The sequence below is a fragment of the Hemicordylus capensis genome, chromosome 2, assembly GCF_027244095.1.
Source record: "Hemicordylus capensis ecotype Gifberg chromosome 2, rHemCap1.1.pri, whole genome shotgun sequence".
Taxonomy (NCBI): Eukaryota; Metazoa; Chordata; class Lepidosauria; order Squamata; family Cordylidae; genus Hemicordylus; species Hemicordylus capensis.
The window spans coordinates 88,541,966-88,561,914 of record NC_069658.1 but is presented as its reverse complement, the minus strand read 5'-3'; the positions used below and the strand labels follow the sequence as shown (position 1 = coordinate 88,561,914).

General features: G+C 41.2%; 1 protein-coding gene across 2 annotated transcripts in view; it reads right to left on the bottom strand.

Annotated features, from left to right (window-relative positions):
- Window positions 1-3,415: 3,415 nt before the first annotated feature.
- The window catches only part of ROR2 (receptor tyrosine kinase like orphan receptor 2), a 195,888-nt gene continuing 179,354 nt past the window's right edge, over window positions 3,416-19,949 (bottom strand). For both annotated transcript variants that reach the window (XM_053303768.1, XM_053303770.1), the window contains exons 6-9: window positions 13,491-13,805; window positions 9,504-9,749; window positions 6,888-7,090; window positions 3,416-6,424 (exon numbers count right to left, since the gene is read on the bottom strand). In XM_053303768.1, coding sequence (XP_053159743.1) covers window positions 4,982-6,424; window positions 6,888-7,090; window positions 9,504-9,749; window positions 13,491-13,805 — 2,207 coding nt within the window. In that variant the 3' untranslated portion in view covers window positions 3,416-4,981. The remainder of the gene's footprint in view (window positions 6,425-6,887; window positions 7,091-9,503; window positions 9,750-13,490; window positions 13,806-19,949) is intronic.

Below are 19,949 nucleotides of genomic sequence, written 5' to 3'. Positions count from 1 at the left end.
ATCAGGAGAGGTCCGTCTGAAGTTGCCACAGACTCGTTTGGGGACAGGCCTTCTCCGCTGCTGCCCCATAGCTTTGGAACGTGCTCCCTGCTGAAATAAACTCCCCATCTCTGACAACTTTTTAAGTCTTTAAAGATGTACCTTTTCACCCTTTTAATTAAATATTGCTTTAACAGTTTTAGCATTATTTTAAAATGTTTTAAGAATTTAAAATGTTGTAATATTTTAAATTTTTGTAATGTTTTAACTTTTATTATGTCATTTATTTTGTTTTAACTACTGTTTTAAGGGGTTTTTTTGTCATTTATTTTAACTAATGTTTTAGCTTTTTGTTTGTTGTTGTAAACTGCCCAGAGACATAAGTTTTGGGAGCTATAGAAGTGTGTTAAATACAAAACAATACAATAAAATAAAAATCTTCTGTAGAGCTAGGGATGCCGGAATCTTGATTGCTGGCTGTCGCTGCTGCTCACACACTTCTCAAGCACTGGACTCTCTCCCCGCAGCGGGGGTCAGCGAGAACTTGACATGACCCTGCAATTGTCAATGATCCCCGCAGCAGGGGTTTCTCCTCAGTCAGCATTGGCCTTTCTCCCTACTAGGGCATTGTGAATGTGATATCCCCTATAGGGTGGGGGCTCCCAGAGGGTCTATCCCTGCCATTGCTTGTGCGCAAATGCTGGCCTTTCTCCCTGCAGCACCACTGCCACTCACATACTCCTCAGGTATTGGCCTCTCTCTCCACACTGGGGGTCAATAAGAACACAAAATCCCTGCAGGCTAGGGGACCACAAGAGGCAGGGCAGGACCAGCATGAGGAAGGTCTTCCTCAGAGAATTAGCCCTCATCACTGACTTCCCAGGCCTTCCCCATCAGGCTTCGCAAGTCTTGCGAATGCAGGATTTGGACAGAGTCATGCTGGCCCGGCCCTGCCTCCGGCAGTCACCTAGAGGCAGTCACATGCAGGGAGGTTGCATCCTCATTGACCCCCCAATGTGGAAAGAGAGGCCAGTACTTGAGGCGTATGCAAATGGCGGTGATGCTGCAGGGATAGAGAGGCCATTGTTCGAGAAGTACACAAACAGCAGCAGGGATCAGCCCTCCAGGAGCCCCTGCTCTATAGGGGATGTTGCATTCATGTTGCCCTGGCAGGGAGGAAGGCCAGCGCTGACTGAGGAGACATCCCCACTTTGGTGGTCATTGACAAAGGCAGAAGTTGGGTGCCTACCTTTGAGTTGTGGTTTATTTTGTTTGTGAGATAGTGTTGTGGTGAGAAATTGACATTGGCAGCTCTCTATGTGGGTGCAATACTTCTTGGTGATTGCTGTGATTAGCTCCGTGTCTGGCCTTGAGACTAAACTGTGCTTCATTCACTGCTCTGTTATCTGCATTGCAAGGTGGCTGCAGTTGTTTTAGTTTAGCTTATAGTTATGCTCGCTTCTAGGTGTGCTGCTGGGGCAGCTGCTGCAATTCTAGGAACATACATAAAGACTCATATCTCTGTGTGAGAGAGTAACTTGTACCAATGATGTTAATGCAGCGCATGCACTGTGGCTGGCAGTGGATTCTGGATCAGTGATTCTTTTTTGGCCAATTTTGGACTGTATTTGAAATAAGTGTTCTTTGTTGAGAGGGACAGATTTTCTTTTATTGTGTGCTTCTGCAGGGTTTTCAAGGCAGGGTTGCAAATGCATTGCAAGCTTGAGTGCATGCAACTTGTTCTGGCCATAGGGAATGATGGGGAAACTCAACACCCAATTGTTCCCCATGGGTAGTTCCTAGGGACACTGAAGTGTGGTAGGGCACAATGAGTGCTACCCACCACCAGTGTTCCCTGTAACAGGGAATCCCAGATATTGACTATAACTCCCAACATCCCCAGTTGCAGTGGGGCTGCTGGGGCTGCTGGAAGTTGTAGTCAACAATATCTGAGATTCCTTTTTACAGGGAACTGCTTACCACCTAATAGGCAAGTGGGTGGTTTTCAACAAAATTTTAACCTTTCCCCCAAACCCCCATAGGACCTCATGGGGTATTTTTGGGGAAAGGTTAAAATTTTGTTTAAAATCTCCTGCTTGTCCATCTCTTTTGTGGATTGGGTGGAAGGTAGCATCCATCATGCCCTACTACACAATCTACTTCGGTGTCCACAGGAGCTACCCTTGGGGAACAAATGAGTGTTTAGAGTTTCCCATTGTTGCCTATTGCCAAAACACTCAAAACATTTCAAGTTTGTTCCATCGAAACAGCCAGGGCCAGCCACTGTTTCAACAGAACTTTCCAGCCATCTATGTTTCATTTCAAGCTTGAAACAGAATGCAAAATTTGTTTCATTCACATCCCTATTTGCATAACTCTGCTGTCCAGATATAGAGAGTCTTGATGTATCATCTTATCACATTGCCTGTTGGGGGTCCACAGGCACAGAAATGGCAGATCCCAACTCCTGCTCACTTGGATAGTGACACATCAAGTAATTCTTACACGGCTTCCAGAAGCTGCTGCCTTCGGATCAACTTATTTGAATTCCTGGTCATACAGGAACACAACTATCACAGAAGCAAGGAAGAAGTGGATTCAAATGTGTAACATGTTACATCTTATTTGTTTGTTATTTCTCTGTGTAAACCGCCCTGAGCCATTTTTGGAAGGGCGGCATAGAAATAAAATAAAATAAAATAAAATAAAATAAAATATTTTGATCCATATAACTATGAAGAGGTGGGGTTTTTTTTTGGTGAATCCCAGATTAAAAATTGAGGACAATAAACAATCTGGCCAACCCAGATCAAATATGTAGTATGATCTATTAGACACATAAGAATGAATAAAGGAAAGTCATGTTTACAGAAAGAAAATGTTTACTGATGCAACATTTGGTAGGAAATAGGAATGCTAATAATGTATGTGGCTCCAGCACTAAGATGGTTAGCTGGCAAACTGGGTGAGCATAAACAATGATTTCTACTCTCAAAAGCATGCTGGTGACAGCCAAATGATTAGGCTAACACATGAGCGGCAGGACATACTCGCTTAGCACTGTCTGAGAAAGTAATGTACCATACATGTGGGTTGGCAGACACCTTCAGATATTTGGAGAGAACTGTCTTGAAGCATATGACGATATATCATCGAAGGTCTAAAGACACCCCCCCCCGCTTTCTTTCAATGTGTCTTGTGTTATAATTTTAGCAGTGAGGGGGAGGGAGGAATAGATAGGTATATAATTCTATAGTGGAAAGATTTCACCAAGATTTAATGGATTGTTTATTATGAAATATTCTTATTTTTACAAATTTATTTGCATGGCCATTCTATGCTCATAGGTAAGATAACAGGAACATAAAAGAAAAAAGCCCTTAAATGAATATATAAATATGCTATAGTATCAAAGTTCAACAGAACACTTTAAAAAGTAAATAAAATTCAAATTTATTTGTATGATTTATTAATAGTCTCCGACTCGCATTTATATTTACAAGCAAGAGAGCTTTCCATTGTTTACTTACCAGTGCATAAGCAATTTCATGAGAGAAACTGGAAACCAGTGAAGCGCCTCCTGACATTAATGTGGGCTACAGATTGTAATGATACACCTCAAGTGAATCCAAATGGACTTAGCTAAGGCACAGTGTACACGGTAAAACATAAAGGGAAATTCACGGATTTCCACTTTTACAGTGTTTTTTTTAAAAAACATGTTAAAATAATCAAACATTTATGTGCTACTTTGTAAGATATTCCATGTGTTAGATTTACAGCTTGCAACTATGTGTTTGTAGTTATTTATCCTGCAGAAATGAGTATGAAATGTATGAACCAATTTTTATCACCATATCAAAACCAAATCAAATTCCAATAATGTGTTACAAATCATAACGTAAACGGTTAAATTATATAGGCATTCTTTTCAAAGTTCCAAATGCTTCAATGAAAAAAAGCATATAAAATGTAACAAAACATAAATTACATTAAAAAAACCACTTTGTACATGATTCATCTCACGCAAAAAAGCATTAAACATTCTGTACAATATTGCTTATTTTGGTCTTAAAAGATCTACAATCACTAAAAAGATTTTTTTTTTTTAAGAAAAAAGGCTGTGTGTGTATTCTTTTAGCACCATCTTAACTGACACCAAATGAGTTTAAAATCCTTTTTAAAACATGACAAAATCTATTTCAGATCCACAGAATGAGCCTTTTTTCACAATTTACCACCAACAGGAAAAAGAGGTTGGCCTGTTAGATTAGTGCATAGCCTACTCTGCCACTTCTTTTGACTATCAAAATGTATTTGCTGCTATAACTGTACGTATGGCTTCCATTAATTCATACAGAAAATCAACTGATTTATGTGGGTGGGTGTGGCTTGCAGTGCTCAGTCTGAAAGAGCAACACATACAAGAGTTAATTCTGCATTCTCACCTGAACTCAGGCTTCACTGTGGATTTCAACTTATGAATAATATTCTTACCTGTTTCTTACCTATATCTTTATAAATCCCTTGCAATGAATATAATCAGTGAGAAAATGCTCTCTTAGTAAGATGTCCATTACATCTTGGGTACCTCTTCACATGCAAAACCAACCTGTATGTCATTGTAGCTCAACTTGTTTGGTTATTGATTTAACCAGAATTCACTAAAAAAAAAAATTACAATCAGAGTTCAAGATATACATGATGTGCAATGCATTTCCACTATATGTTGCACAGCAACAGTATATTATAAAAGCAGCCTCTCTGCAAAAACTGTAGTCAACCCTGGCTTTAAAAACAGCAATTATCTATCTTCATGTTATCTGCTGGAAAGAAAAGTCCAAAAACATGGTAATAGCATTATTGCTGCATTTTCTGTGGTTCTGGATTAGGAGTTGTGCCTAAGAGTCAAAGAAAAAAATTGATTATGCAAGTCAGATGGACTATAGTTTCTGTCATACTGAAAGACGTCCAGTTTTGAATTGGAAACAAGGCAACACCCTTAGGCTTCTGACTGAAACTCTGATTCATCCATTTGAAGAGTGTCATTATCACCCAATAATTCTGTTTCAGGCACTGAGCCTTCCTCTTCTTCCTCTTCCTGGACCAGACTCTGAGCAACATCTTCTGTTGCATTATGTATATCATCTGTACCTTCCGACAGCAAAGCAGCCCTATCGGCCACGGAGGCATTAGAAGGGGCTGTTGTTACGTATCCCGTGCTCGTGGAACCACTCCCACTGTGATGGGATCCAGGTTTTGGAATCATCTGAGGAGCCATCTGCTGAGGTGCCATTTGCATTGGTATTTGGACAGGGTAAAAATTGGGCAAATAAGCTCCATAGGCTGGCATTGGTTGGTAGCCATTGACTGGAATGTAGAGCTGAGGAGGTGGGACCATAGGTCTTATCTGTCCTTTCATTGGTATGAACTGTGGCTGAGGGAAAGCTTGTGTTTTCTGCTTCGGTCCAACATACCTAGTGTTGCTGACATTACTAACCGGGCTTGTGCTGAGCGAGCTTGTCTGTGTGGTGTTGCTTGCACCAGAGGTTTGTGCAGAGCTGTTGTAGTTTGAGAGGTTTCCCCATGTTCTCAGTCTATTGTGTAGGTCTTTGAATCTTGGTCTTCTATTGGGAAATTCAGTCCAACATTCTAACATCAATGAGTATATCCATGCAGGGCAGTCATCAGGACATGGCAAAACCTGTCTATTTCTTATCATCTCAATGACATCTTGGTTGGAATAGCCACAGTAAGGCTGCAAACCATAACTGAAGATCTCCCACAACACCACTCCGTAGGACCAGATGTCTGAATCAACAGAAAATTTGCCATACATGATCGCCTCTGGGGACATCCACCGTATAGGGAGTGGAGAATTTCCCATTAGTTTATAATAGTCGGCAGAATAAACTTCCCTGAAAAGACCCAAATCAGATATTTTCACATTAAGTTTGTCAAACACTAGCACATTTCTAGTGGCTAAATCTTTGTGGACAACATGATGGCTTGAGAGGTATTCCATCCCTGCTGCTATCTGAGTCACAATATGAAAAAAATCAGCTGGTTCCAATGTAGACTTCACTGTCTTGTCATCATCAGTGCTGCCAACATCAGAGTGAGGGGATCTCATAACCAGGAACTCATGGAGGTCACTATGGGAACAATAGCTAAAAATTATACTAATGGGCTGCTCTTTGGTCACGATTCCTAGCAAGCAAACTATATTGGGGTGATGTAATCTTGACCTCATCATTGCTTCATGTTTAAATTCTTCACGAAGAGTTAAGTCTGCTTTATCCTTGAGTGTTTTGATGGCAACTGTTTGTGTTTGCTCCCCTGGAGTTGTACCAAATAGGTGACCCTTATAAACTTTTCCAAACTTTTCTTCGCCGAGCTCTTCCATAAATCTCACAGTGGACAAACTGATCTCTTTTAGTTTAGTCTGAAAGTAAATAGAGAGAGTATATGTTATAATGGATTAATTTACCTATGTACCAATTTATTTCCTGCTCTTCCCTTGAGCTCACAGCACATTAACAACATTTGGAAAAATGCTGCAAAGAAAATATTTAATCAAAGCGTCTTTTTAGCTTCTGTTAATTGTAGTCAAAAGCATCCCATTTGTTTTATAAACTCACAAAAAAATTGCAAATCTATGAACTGACAACTGCAAGCAAGTAAAATAAGTTACCATACTTTTTATACATAGGGCCATTCACCTTAGGAGCATATGATATCCTTGTATTTTGAATAAGGAGATTATACTTTAACAAAATGACCCTTATGTTTCTCATAGAAGTTGCAGGTACTTCCTTCTAAAGTTATTTCAGCTGAAAAACCCCATAACTGAAGAACTTAGAAAACACAGAGTGCATCTGACAAACATGATGTTTTTAAAATGGTACCTGTTTGTGCTGATTAATAAGCGGCATTTCCATGTCTTGGCTGGGAGACGCCATCAGCTGACGACGCTGTGGTGTAGTGGTGGATGCCTTCTGCTTGTTTCTGCACATACACACCAGGAAGAAAAGGCAGGCAATAACCAAAGGGATGGCAATGCTGGGAACCAGGATGTAGAGGATTCCCATTTTGCTGCTGTCACGTGGACCTGTTTAAATTTGAATCATTTCATGTTTTCAGAAGGGTTTTACACACGGAAAAGCAATGCAACAGGCACCAAGAGATTAACCTGAAGTTTCACTTCCCTGCATGCCCCCCACAAACAAGCACAATGGTAAAATAAATATTGCACCAATCACAAATTATTTCCTACTCCCAATAATAAGTAAAACTAGTTGATATCGAAAAGAAATATGAAATACACAAATCCAATCCATTTGTGCTCTTGTCACGAACTGATGGCATATACATAAAGCCTTTTAACTTAACTTTCAAAATACAGAAACATGCTTTTCCTAAAGCTCAGTCAGGAAGGCTCTAGTTATAGTATTAATGCAAGGCTGCTAACCCAAGCACAGTTTTAGCAGGAGGTTGGACTTTTGATGCCACATGTTATTTAGTCTTGCACTAAGGTTCCAAAACTATGGTTGCTTTCTAACCCCATTTTTCCACTGGCAGGCTTTCTTAAAATCCCTCATAGGAAGACATGGATATGGATATGTGTTCCATGCATCCACATTTTGCCTTGGACTCCATACAGCAAAACAATATCTATCTGTAGTTCTCTAATAACCTGTGGCACTTGTAGCCTTGGAAAATTGTTTTACACAGTTTGCCACACCTGAGAACAAGCAGTACACTATTAGCAGCTGGAGGAATTGCAGAGACTTGAATGATGTCTTTTGATTTTTCCCCAGCATCTCTGCAAAGAGAAAAGATTCTCTCTATATAAGCATCTAGCAGATGCTTGTAGCTGACTGCTAGTTTATATGGTTACTGCACAGACAGACAGAGGTGTAGCTATAATTGAGTGAAAGCCTTCAAATAACCTGGGCCCCCAGCTCCATCAGTCACTATTTTCTTCATTATCTCCCTCACTCTGGGGGGCCACCAGAGAGAGGGGTGCACATGGGCCCCCTCTCCCCTAGCTATGCCCATGCAGATATGAGTAGATTATATGGCTGCTGCGTATGTAGAGTAGAACCCTCTCCTCTTCTCTGGGGAAGACTCTGTCTGAGTTTGTACACACTGGTTCTGGAGGTGCTTGGGGACTGCTACTTGAACAAGTCCTTGAAAGACTTCTCCAAATTGGAAGACAAGGCAGGGCTGAGTCTGCGGGGTGCTGGCTTTGGTTTCCCCAGTTGACCTAGAGTGGAGAAGGGTTGTCCAGGGTCTGGATTGTAGGATTTCCCCACCAATACCATTGCATGAACTATTCACCTTGTTCCCCAATATCTTGGATCAGGGGCATGACACTAAATCAGTATTTCCCCACTCCAACATTCATATTGAAAGGAAAGCAAACTGTTGCATTATTATCCGCTTGAATGGAGGAGTGATAGGTGAGATTACTATCCCTATTTAAATTCTGCTTCAGCATTTACTGTAATAGGTAGTATTTTGGATACATACCGTGCCTTGCAGAGATTTACCAGGCAGAACATTCATCAGGTGTATTTGTAGGAAATGACTGTGGACCTATTGAACTTCTGTCTGGACATTTACTATTTGTGAGATGGTGTGGATAATGTCCAATGCACCAAGCACCAATCCATCAAGTGTAACTGAAGAAAGTTATTGAGGATGGATTGTGAAGCTGATGAATTCTGCCCTGATATTTCCTCTAGTAGGTGACATTTAGGTAAGTACCATGCTTTATACAGATGCACCAAGCGGAAATTCATCATCAGCATCCCAAGCAAATTAGTGTGGAAGCGGCACCTTTTGAATATCTGCCTGGGTGCACTCCTCTCCAGTCTAATGTTGAAAACCAAGGCAATGTGAGGGATTTAAATTGTAAAGACAAAGTATTCACTCTTTACATGGCTTGGAATTAAGATGAATGTCTTAACTTTCAACTTCCACCCTTTTTAGAGCTTAAGTGGAAACTGTAGGCACCTTAACATTATTGGATAAGATTGCATTTGGGAAGACTTAACAGTTGTTTTCATGTTTCAGGGAAGATCATGATGACAGAGCTTATCCTTGGTGCTATAAACTTGCATGGTTTCCATAGTGCTCAGCACTGTTCCTTCTAACAGGGATTTCCAGATGTTGTTCATTACTACTCCCAGCATCCCCAGCTGCAGCGGTCTTTGGCTGGGGATTATGGGAGCTGTAGTCAACAATATCTGGAAATCCTTGTTAGAGGGAACACTGGTACTCACCACCCTCAAATCAAAGGAGAAGAGAGTCTAAGCCATGGTTAACATGCACTTAAATCCCACAGGCTTCAGGTATCACTAAACAATCAATGCATTAACAGGAAATAAAGCATTTCGGATTAATTTCACTATGTAAAAATAAGTAAATGTATAATGAAAATGCCTCTTAAGAGTGAATTGCTTTTATAGATATTTTATTGCAACTGTAGAAGCAGGGAGAAAAAAAGTAATACATACTACAAGAAGGTACTTCACACAGTTCCATGCGTACGTTTTTGTTTTGTGTAAAACACCAGGGACCTTCCATCTGGCTTCCAGGATTGCGACAGTATGCATGGCTCCCTCCAAGCTCTGGAAAGTCTGCACTTGTCAAGGCATGGGAATGAGGATGCTGAGAGTCCCAATACTGACAATTGTACCCTGACTTTGTGATGCTGATAGTCCCTCTGTAATCTGCTCCAGAGCCATTGTAACATGGGTGATCTGCAAGAAGTGGTTTTACAGAAGATCCATGATTAATAGGAGGCAACCCACTTCCCTCCAAGAAATTCTTTCCTATGCCTATTAAACATATTTGTTGGCCAACTATAGAATACAAATGTGATTTAAGATAATGGAAAATCTGCAGAATGATGCAGTATAGTGCTGGCAATATGCATTAACACTGCTTAGAAAACTCATCCACTTCAATGTGATTTAAGTCTCTCTTTTATAGAACACCCTTCTGGGAGTTTGCAGAAACAAACCAGAATAACTCAGGATGCATGACTCTCCGGTCGACTATTTGAATAAGGAATCATTCTGAAAAGCAAACAGATGACTGCATAAATGTCAAACAGCCTATGTCTGAATCACTTAACCTTGCCCAACATTCTTATTCCACCAGAGCTTCATCTGTTATTTTTGTCCTCTGTTTCTTCATGTCCTTTTGTCTTGTATCTCACTTCCAACTGCTTTTTCTTGCTCTTTGCCCCTGAAACTTTCTATCTACCAACTCCTGTTCTTTATTTTCACTCTGTGTCTGGTTTTGCTTTATTTTCCTAAACATAACTGTACTGGTTTCATAATATTTATGTATCTCATTAAAATTGCTCCAGTTGCACAAGGTGATCTGCTCTGGCCTGCTGCCTCTGGTATGTCATTCTATCAGTGGAAACATGCTCTTTCCAGAGATGTCAGTCCTTCACTTCCACCAGCCCTATTCCACTGTGGATTTTTAACACCAAGTACTTTACAGCAGCATAAAGGTTACGCCACAGTATCATATATACATTGCATGCTATTGAAAACAATGAAGCTGAAAGCATTCAGCATGTGCAAAGGGCAGCCCTTCCTATCAGGGAGGTCTGGCAGTTGCTCAGGTGCCTGGGGCAGAACCTGCCTACTTCTGGCAATAACCTTTTCCATCACATGAGAGAGGCCAGAGATCTGACATCTGCTGTTCCTTCTTCCCACCATCACCACCACCACCACCACCATGATGCACCCCTTTCCAATCTCAAGTAGCCTGGAGGTAAAAAGGAACGGGGGGAGGGAGAGAGAGGAGCGCAAGCCAGATGTAATGTAATGTTTTTGCAGAAAACACCTATGATGAGGAGCAGACAGAAGTCTGGTTTCTTGCTCACATATTTTCCTACAAAATCCACTTGAGCTTTGCATTCAGACCATATGTTCCACATGCATTTCTTCATGGAAGAAAAACAATTGCATAAGCTCAGTCTTCCCTGTTCTCAGTTTTAAACTCCATAGTTTTCCAAGAGAGATTGGGATCATGATGGGGGAGCGGGGAGCTAAATCTAGGCATCTTTTTCATCAGAGAAGCAAGTCTTCATTTATCCAGCTTGCTTCCTGTGCCCAATCCAATTTGTCCCTCTTCAGATCCTTTCAGTTAAAAGTTTACCCTTCCTTCAACTGCTACTTTATTTTGTGTATTATCAAAACAGAAAACCATATATAGTATATAGTAAGGATTATACCCAAGTAATCAAAACCATTATGATTGTTCTACTGTTTACACTAATTACATTTTATCAAATATGCATCTTATACAAAACTGAACTATTAATATACATTTACTTATTTGCCCTAAATGAAGACCTAATCCAGGCTCAACTGCTCAACTTAGGCCACCCAGCTGTTTTTGGACTACATCTCCCATGATCGCCAGCAACAGTGCCCAATAGCCATTAATTATGGGAGTTGTAGGCCAACATCTGCAAGAGGACCAAAGTTGAGCAGCCCCGATAATCTCATTATAGCCTTTGGGTTAACCATTTCAAGGTCATTACATATGAAACAATCAAAATAATTCTTTCATCCTAGGAATTGCTAATGAACCTCTCTATTCCTTCTGACTAAGGGTTATTTCTTTAAATGACTGTTCCTAACATCTAATATCCTAAAGTATTGTTAAACCTATTATAGGTTAACTGAATAACCAGATTCAGTTCTTGCATCTTTGTGGTGGTTTTCTATTTTCTGAATTTCTCTTAAAATGGATTGGGGTGGGGGGATGTTTTGCTGTTGTGAAACAAATCTTTTACAAATCCTGAAAACTGGCCTTATGGGCTTCTTAAGTTATTACCCGATAATATATAGCAATATGATATATTATTTTAAAGATTATTATGCCCATACCTAATCTAAAGTGTTAGGAAGGATTCCAGTGATGTATTATTAAGTATTAGATGCTTAGTTATCATCTAACTTTATTCATCTAATCAATTTCCATATTAATTCTCCCAAAATCCAAGTCGAAATGCACCAGTGCATTATTATTATTATTATTATTTTTACATTTATATCCCGCTCTTCCTCCAAGGAGCCCAGAGCGGTGTACTACATACTTGAGTTTCTCTTTCACAACAACCCTGTGAAGTAGGTTAGGCTGAGAGAGAAGTGACTGGCCCAGAGTCACCCAGCTAGTTTTCATGGCTGAATGGGGATTTGAACTCGGGTCTCCCCGGTCCTAGTCCAGCACTCTAACCACTACACCACACTGGCTCTCTTATGCATGATCTACATAAACCTGAAACCATTTTTCCAATAACCAAGACTTTAAGCAGCTTTCATGATATTAAAAATTGATATTTCTATTGATTCTAGAGAGTAAATTCTAAACTCAGTTTAGAATCCCAGGCCATGATCCTCCAGATAATTTTTATTTCATTTACCAAAAGCAATCTTAAAACATTTGGGGATGTAGGCCTTTGCACTTGATGATTTTTCCAGGAATCTATAAGCCCATTAAGGTCTATTGCAATCAGAATATTAAGGTAGAAGGTAAAGTGTGCCGTTGAGTCGATTTCGACTCTTGGCGCCCACAGAGCCCTGTGGTTTTCTTTGGTAGATTACAGGAGGGGTTTACCATTGCCTCCTCCCACGCAGTACGAGATGATGCCTTTCAGCACCTTCCTATATTGCTGCTGCCCGATATAGCACCAGTGGGGATTCGAACTGGCAACCTTCTGCCTGTTAGTCATGCATTTCTCTGCTATACCATTTAAGGTGGCTAATCAGAAATTACCTCCACTCCTCAGTTTTCCTGACAAAAAGCAAACAGCTTTCCCAAAGTTAGAGGTATAAATACATTCCAAAACTGTCCTTCAATTTCCAACCAAGTAAAAGCAGGAAGTTTCTTTTTGTTTTTAAAAACAAAAAGAAACTTCCTGCTTTTACTTAGTTTTTACCACCACCCGTGGCAGCAGGAGCTAACAGAGGCAAAGCCAAGTAAAAGTAGGCTTAAGGATTCTGAATTGAATTGGGTCCTGAAAAAACAGCTCTCCACTCTATGGAGAAATTATAAAAATTAACCAAAAATATTAGTCTTTCCTTCTAAAAATAATAAAGGCTTTTGTTTATTAAATTAGCTATTATCTCATACTCCTCAGAAGCTTTCCTCCACATATTAAAAAAATGCACCTAGTAAGGTTCTGATAGTATTTAAATATACATACAAATACACATCACTTACTCACCCACCCACCCCTCTGCATGTTTATTTAAAGCAAGTCTCCCTACGTTCAATGGAGCTTAGTCCAAAGTATGGATGCACAAGATTGTAGTTTTAATCTGTTAATAAGGGCTGTTAAGCCTCAGCAAGGGTCATCAATTAAAAATGATTAAATAGGCAAAAAAAGCAGTAATTGCTAACAGTCCTATGTAAATCAAATATTTTATATAAGCAAAAAAGGCTGAGGCAAAAATGCAAAAATGATAACTTACATCTATTGAGCCGTTCTACAGGAATTCCAATTCTTATACAGTTGGCAGCCTCTAAGGTGTCTGGCAGTGGCAGGTCTTCACACTTAGGCGGCTGAAGCTGCATCAGAATGAGTGGATTAGACCTAGCAATGTTGTATTCCTGCCTACACAGGTCATTCTCCAGAACTTCACACTCATCTCGACATAACTCTCTTGGCTTTGGTGTCCGAGAGCTTTCATCACACAGGGGAAACACGAAGTGACAGAAAGATGGGATGGCAAACTGGGAGCACTGATCAGATAAATGGGTGGATGTTCCAATCATAGTAAATGCAGCTGGAAATACAGAAAGAATAGTCAAGCATTAAGAGTTCTCATAATAAACAGAATATAATCTTATTTTATATAATAATGTTTTAATTGAAACATCTTCAAAGTAGAGTACCAATTACAGATATTAATAAAAGGCAGCCACATTTGGAGACGAAAGAATAGATGCCATGTGTAGGATTCCCCTGTATATTATAGGAAATATTTTGGCAACCTCATGCTCACAAAATGCAGCAGGGCACATTTGCCCTACATACCCAAACTGATCTGGCTCTCAAGGCTTCCTCCAAAGAAACTCTGTAACTTATACAATTGTGAGGTCTAGGGATGCAGAATTTTTAGTACCTTCATAAAATTTCCAATTTCCAAAGTGCCTGGATGGATAAAGTGGCAGTTCAACTGATACAAAGCTGGCGTATCTGTTTCTAATGTAGGGCTAGTTAACACATGAGGTAGCACCAGAGCAATTGCCTTGGGTGATTAGGCAGTGTATATATGGCCACCCTGAATTCAGCAATAGGAGCAGCTTCAGAAATGACCCCAGCCAATAAAAGAGCCGAAACATTTTCTTTGAGGATCAATCAACGTTTTCTCTGTTTGGAATGCACCTGTCCAGTCATTTCTCCTTAACTATAGTTCCTTTTGCAGCATTATCCCCTCCCATTTTTTCCTTCTCTAATTTCCCAACAGCACAGCAACTTGCCATAACTTCTTAGTAGTTCCCACGCCATCATATGCAGATCTCTGTTGTGTGGTTTTTAAGTTGATTTGAATGGTAAAAGAACAGTGTTACAATATTCTATGGCCGGCTTCGCATGTAACAGTGGCAAGTAAGCAGGGTGGGACCCTTGGTTTTTGGTGAGTAAATGCTCCTGGTATTTCCGCCGTTTCCATATCATCTGAACTTGCCAATGCTGCATTTCCTTTGCCACCCAACATTTGTAACCTACATTTGAAGTTGGGCAGAGGAAGTCAGGTGGTGGAGATTGTCCAGTTTGGACAACTTGGAAGAGCCAGAAGTACCAGGAGTGTGCTCCCACTGGGAGCCAGTAATTCCTTCCTACTTATTTGCTGCCATTATGTGTGGAGTCACCCTATCAGTTCTAAACAATATGGAAAGGTTAAATCTTGATTAGTGAAGACCACTTAATTTCTAAAATGAGAAATTCTTAAACCTGTCTGGAAGTCACAACCTGTGCCCTGGAAATTCCAGAGGTGCTGGGCTGAGTTCCGTATACTCAATCATAAAATAAAGGCACAAAGCACATGATCAAAGACATGCTGTTCAATACATTTATTCAAACATTTCACAGCTGAGCCCAGAGATAACTGTTTCTGAAAGCACAAAGATGAGGCAGCAGAACAATGTGTGTTTAAACTCAAATCTGCTGCAATCACGTAGAAAGCAAGTCTTATTTAAGAAATTAAAGAGTTGCATAGGCGAGGAATTCAGAATCTTCTCATTCTGATCACCCCAGTCACTATTTTCTCAGATGGGAATACCAATACCAGAAGTGACTCTGGATGCAAGAAAAGCACTTGGGAAGAGGGGCTGCAGAGAGTTGAGTCATGGAAAAGTCTAGTCCCTTGCCACGTTCCTTTATTCCTTCAGTTGGATCCTATACTCCCCACTAGGGATGTGCACAAATCAATTTTTTAATTGTATCCAAATTGAATCACTCCCGATTTGTTTTGGGTCTGAATCTGGCCAGCTAGCACAGGGGTGATTTGTTTTGTCCACAAATCTCCCCAAACAGGTAGATTCAGACATAAATCATTTTGTACCCAAATCGATTCGCACAGACAGCAGGTGCAGGCAGTGATTCTCTCAGCAGCAAGAAGGGGGATTAAAAAAAATCTTCTCTTTTCCTCAATCAGGAAAGCAGGAACAAAAAGCAGAGAATCCACTCCAGGCAGCAGGCAGGCAAGACAAAGCAAAGCAAAGCAAAGCTCCTCTTGCTCTCTCTCTCTCTTCTCCCACGAGGCAGAAAGGCAGAATGATGGCCGGCTGCCTCCTTAATTACATTTGGAAATCCCTCCTTTGAACTCCCCCGGTCCCTTCTTTGACCCTTCCCCTAGCCAATGCAGGGTCAGTCACCCCTGGCAACACAATATTTGACTGGAAATGAGCCAATCCGGAGCCAGGCAGGGATCGCAAGCCCACTATTGCACACTGTAAGTCACCAATCTGAAGCTTGGGGAGGGCAAGATTTTTTTATTTTTTTAAAAAAATTCTGACCCAAAATGGGGACAGCAAGAGATATCACCACAACATGGAGATCTGAATCTACGAATTTTTCAGGTCCAAAATCTAGGCGATATGTTTTGGATCTGAATCTGGCCAGCTAGCACAGGGGTGATTTGTTTTGTCCACAAATCACCCCAAACAGATTTGGGTACAAATTGTTTTGTACCCGAATCGATTCACACATCCCTACTTCCCACAGCTGACATAGCAGTGGAATATTGGCCGTTGGAACAGATGACCCTGCCACCTTAGCTTCATCTTCAATTATGACTACCAGGATTTCTTTTTTATGAGAATACATAGGAATGGCCATAAGAAAAAGGGAAAGATGGACAGAGGTGGCAAATAGGACAGAAGCAACAAAATGGCAAGAACTATGAAAGATGACTACAGTAAAGACACTAGCAATACATCAAACCAGCCCCCTATGCTCAACAAGTATGCTCCCCACCTCCTCCACTGGTTTCTACAACAGCAGAATGTTTACTTTTCTCCATTTAACTTAATGGAGCATATTCTAGTGCCCAGAAACACAAAAAAGTACTGATTACTTTTCTCGGGTGGGCTGGGAGAGGGAGATGTTTCAAATAATGAAGTAACTCAACAATATTCAATATTCAAGAACATCAAGTATTTGTAATGCAAAAAATATAACAATGAATTTGCAGGTAAGGCTGGATTGTATAAGCGTTCTGCACTACACTCTTTTCTGTTTGCAACAACCATGCCTGTGTTAAGTGAAAAGCATGAGAGCACCCCTCAAGGAATCCATTGTTTACTGAGAACTTCAGTAATATGCACTAAAGAGTACAATGAACTGCCAAGCCCACTTTAATCAATAGCAAAATATCCTTGAGCGAGCTGAGCTGTAAAAGAATGCAGATAAGAACATGGCCAAGATAAATGAAGGTTCTGGACCCACTACAAAATAAATCAGTGAAAAGGAACATAAAGTAGTGAAGGGTTTTCCATATTTGGGATAAAGAGACAATTATTTCCTTAGCAACACTAGATCAAAGTTTCTTGGTTCAAAATCTCTAACAATAAGCACCACTTATTGCCTAAACACAAGCAATCTGATCTATCTTTGACCACATCCCCACCCCCACCCCCTGCATGTGATCACAGGTGAAAACGTGAATTTGCCACCTAGAGATATGCATATCAGGTGGTATAAAAATACGATAAATAAATACATAAATAAATAAAATTTGCAGTACATGTGCTTAGACAACAAGCAATTGCTGTAAGTTCAGCTTCAGTTTGTTCAGTTGCTGAAATCATGGAAGTTGTATCCACAAGTGTCAAGTTCATTCTAACACTTCTTCATTATGCATGTGTGCACATTTGAGGACAAGTCAGGATTCATTGAGTGGAGACAAAATATCCTATCTGAAGCAGCCGTAAAGATGCTGGTTAAGCTAAAAAGGTTTGTCCTATGATAATTGTGGAAGCCAGCAGCTATTAAATCTATATTATTAATTCTCCAAGAGGAGCCATGCGTGGGGACATGGCAGAAAGGAGGTGATTGGCTGACAGAGGGGGAGAGAGTTCCAGAGCATCAGGGAGTTTTGCGGACTGGCTGGAAAGTAGTTTGACAGTTGGCTTGGGGGCGCCGTGAAGCAGCAGGGAACTCGGAGGCTGGGGGTGGCTTTGGGAGCTGGACAGTTGGCTCTGGGGGCTGCAGGTGGCAGACGGTTGGCTAAGCTGCGCCATGAAGCAGCAGGGAGCTCAGAGACTGTCAGGCGAGTGAGCGACAGTCCGTGGCAGCGGCAGGGAAAAGCAAGGACTGTGAGACACAGATAGAAAGATGGAGGACAGAGAGTTGCGGGGGGTTGCAAGATGACACGAGAGCACTGCAGGGGGTGGAGAGAGGGCTGCGGGGGGTGGCAAGAGGAAAACTTTTCAGACTTTTATTAAAAGGCCGAACTGCACTAGCCTAAAAATTTCTAAAATCAGAAGATGTGCGCAAAGACAAACATGCTGCAGTGGGAGATGGGGCTTCAACAGTTCACAGATTCTTGGAAAATGGCTGGATACAGACTGGCAAGGAACAACAGGTTACTCACCTGTAACTTTGGTTCTTCTAGTGGTCATCTGTAATTTTACACCAATGGGCTTTGTGCCTGCGCAGAGACCTCGTTGGAACCTAACAAACTCAATTCTCCTGCTTTAGTTAGGAACCCCACCCCTGAGCCACTATATGTGGTTGTGTCACTCCTCACTCTTCAGTCATGGAGTCTGCCTTCAGGAGACCCAGTGGGGAAGATGGGAGGGCGTGTAAAAGTACAGATGACCATGAGAAGAACCAAAGTTACAGATGAGTAACCTGTCATTTTTCAACGTGGTCTCTGTATTTTACACCAATGGGCCAGCACCCAAGGAGCAGGGAAGAGACATAGGCAACATTAAAAGTAGCATAACCTTTATTTCAAATCCAGTGTTTCAATTGAAAATGGACTGCAGAACACTTCTGCCAAATAAAGCATCATTTCTTGCCCTGGCATCAATTGCATAATGGCAGATAAATGAATGCAGTGAAGCCCAAGTAGCAGCCTGACAAATTACTTCCAACAGGATGACCGATTGAAGGCCACTGACATCACCATTGAATGAACTAAATGTTGCCATTGACTGAACTAAAAGGCAGGCAACTGCCTACGAGCCAACTGATAACAAAGGTCTATTGTTGAAACTATCCACCTGGACATGGATTAAGCAGAAACAGGAGCCCTTTACGGGGTCCATCATAGAGAATGAATAGGGAGGGTGTTTTTCTCCATTCTGCAGACCTATGAACAGAGAAGGACAATGCCCTCCTGATATCCCACCGATGTAACCTACGCTCCGCCTCTGACAAGAGTTTCTGGAAGAACACAGAGAGAGTGAGAGGTGCAGAGCGGTGAAACATAGACACTGTTTTCAGGAGGAACTGGACATCTGGTCTAAGTACCACTTTGTCCTTGTGAAACTGTAAAGATGGTAAATCAACCCTTAAAGCTTGCAATTCATTCAGTTTCCTCGCAGAGGTAATTGCCACCAAGAAGGCGACTTTCCAGGTTAGAAGGCGCGGCTCTACCGAAGCCAAGGGCTCGAATGGGGGTCTTAGGAAGCCGGCTAACACCACCGACAGTTCCCAGGCTGGTGCCATGATAGGGTCATCAGGGAAAACATGAGAAAGGCCTTTTAAGAAAGTTTTGACCAATGGGTCTTTGAAGGCTGATTGAGGGGAGAAGGGGCCACAATAGCCGCTAGATACACCTTTAGGGAGGAAAGTCTAAGACCAGACTCCTTTAAAGACCTCAAATAATTGCATATATGTTGCACAGAGGGATTAAACACATCAAAACCATGTAAGACAGAAAAGGAACAAAAACAAGTCCATTTGTGTTCATATGACTTCCGTGTAGATTGTTTCCTGGCTGCCACCAGAATGTTTCTCAATCTAGGCAGGAAGTTGGTATGATCCTCCAGGCTGTCAAGTGTAGGGATTGGACATCCAGGTGGAGTACTCGGCCATTACTCTGGGTGGAGTACCCCAGCCGGGTGGAGTACAGCAGGTCCGCCAGGTGTGGAAGCCTCTTCCAAGACACCGCTGGTATTTTCAAGGTCAGAAAACAAGGCCTCCTGGGCCACCAAGGTGCTATCAGGATGGCTTGTGAATGGTCCAGTTTCAGTTTGTTCACGACCTTTGGAATTAGGGGAAATGGGGAATATATATATATATATATATATATATATATATATATATATATATATATATATAATATTAGGACGGCTGGGCAAAGGTGTCCCCCGATGAACCCACACCCTGTCCCCCACTGGAACAATAAATGGAACATTGGGCATTGCCCTGAGAGGCAAATAGATCCAGGATTGGAGACCCCTACTGAGCAAATAGG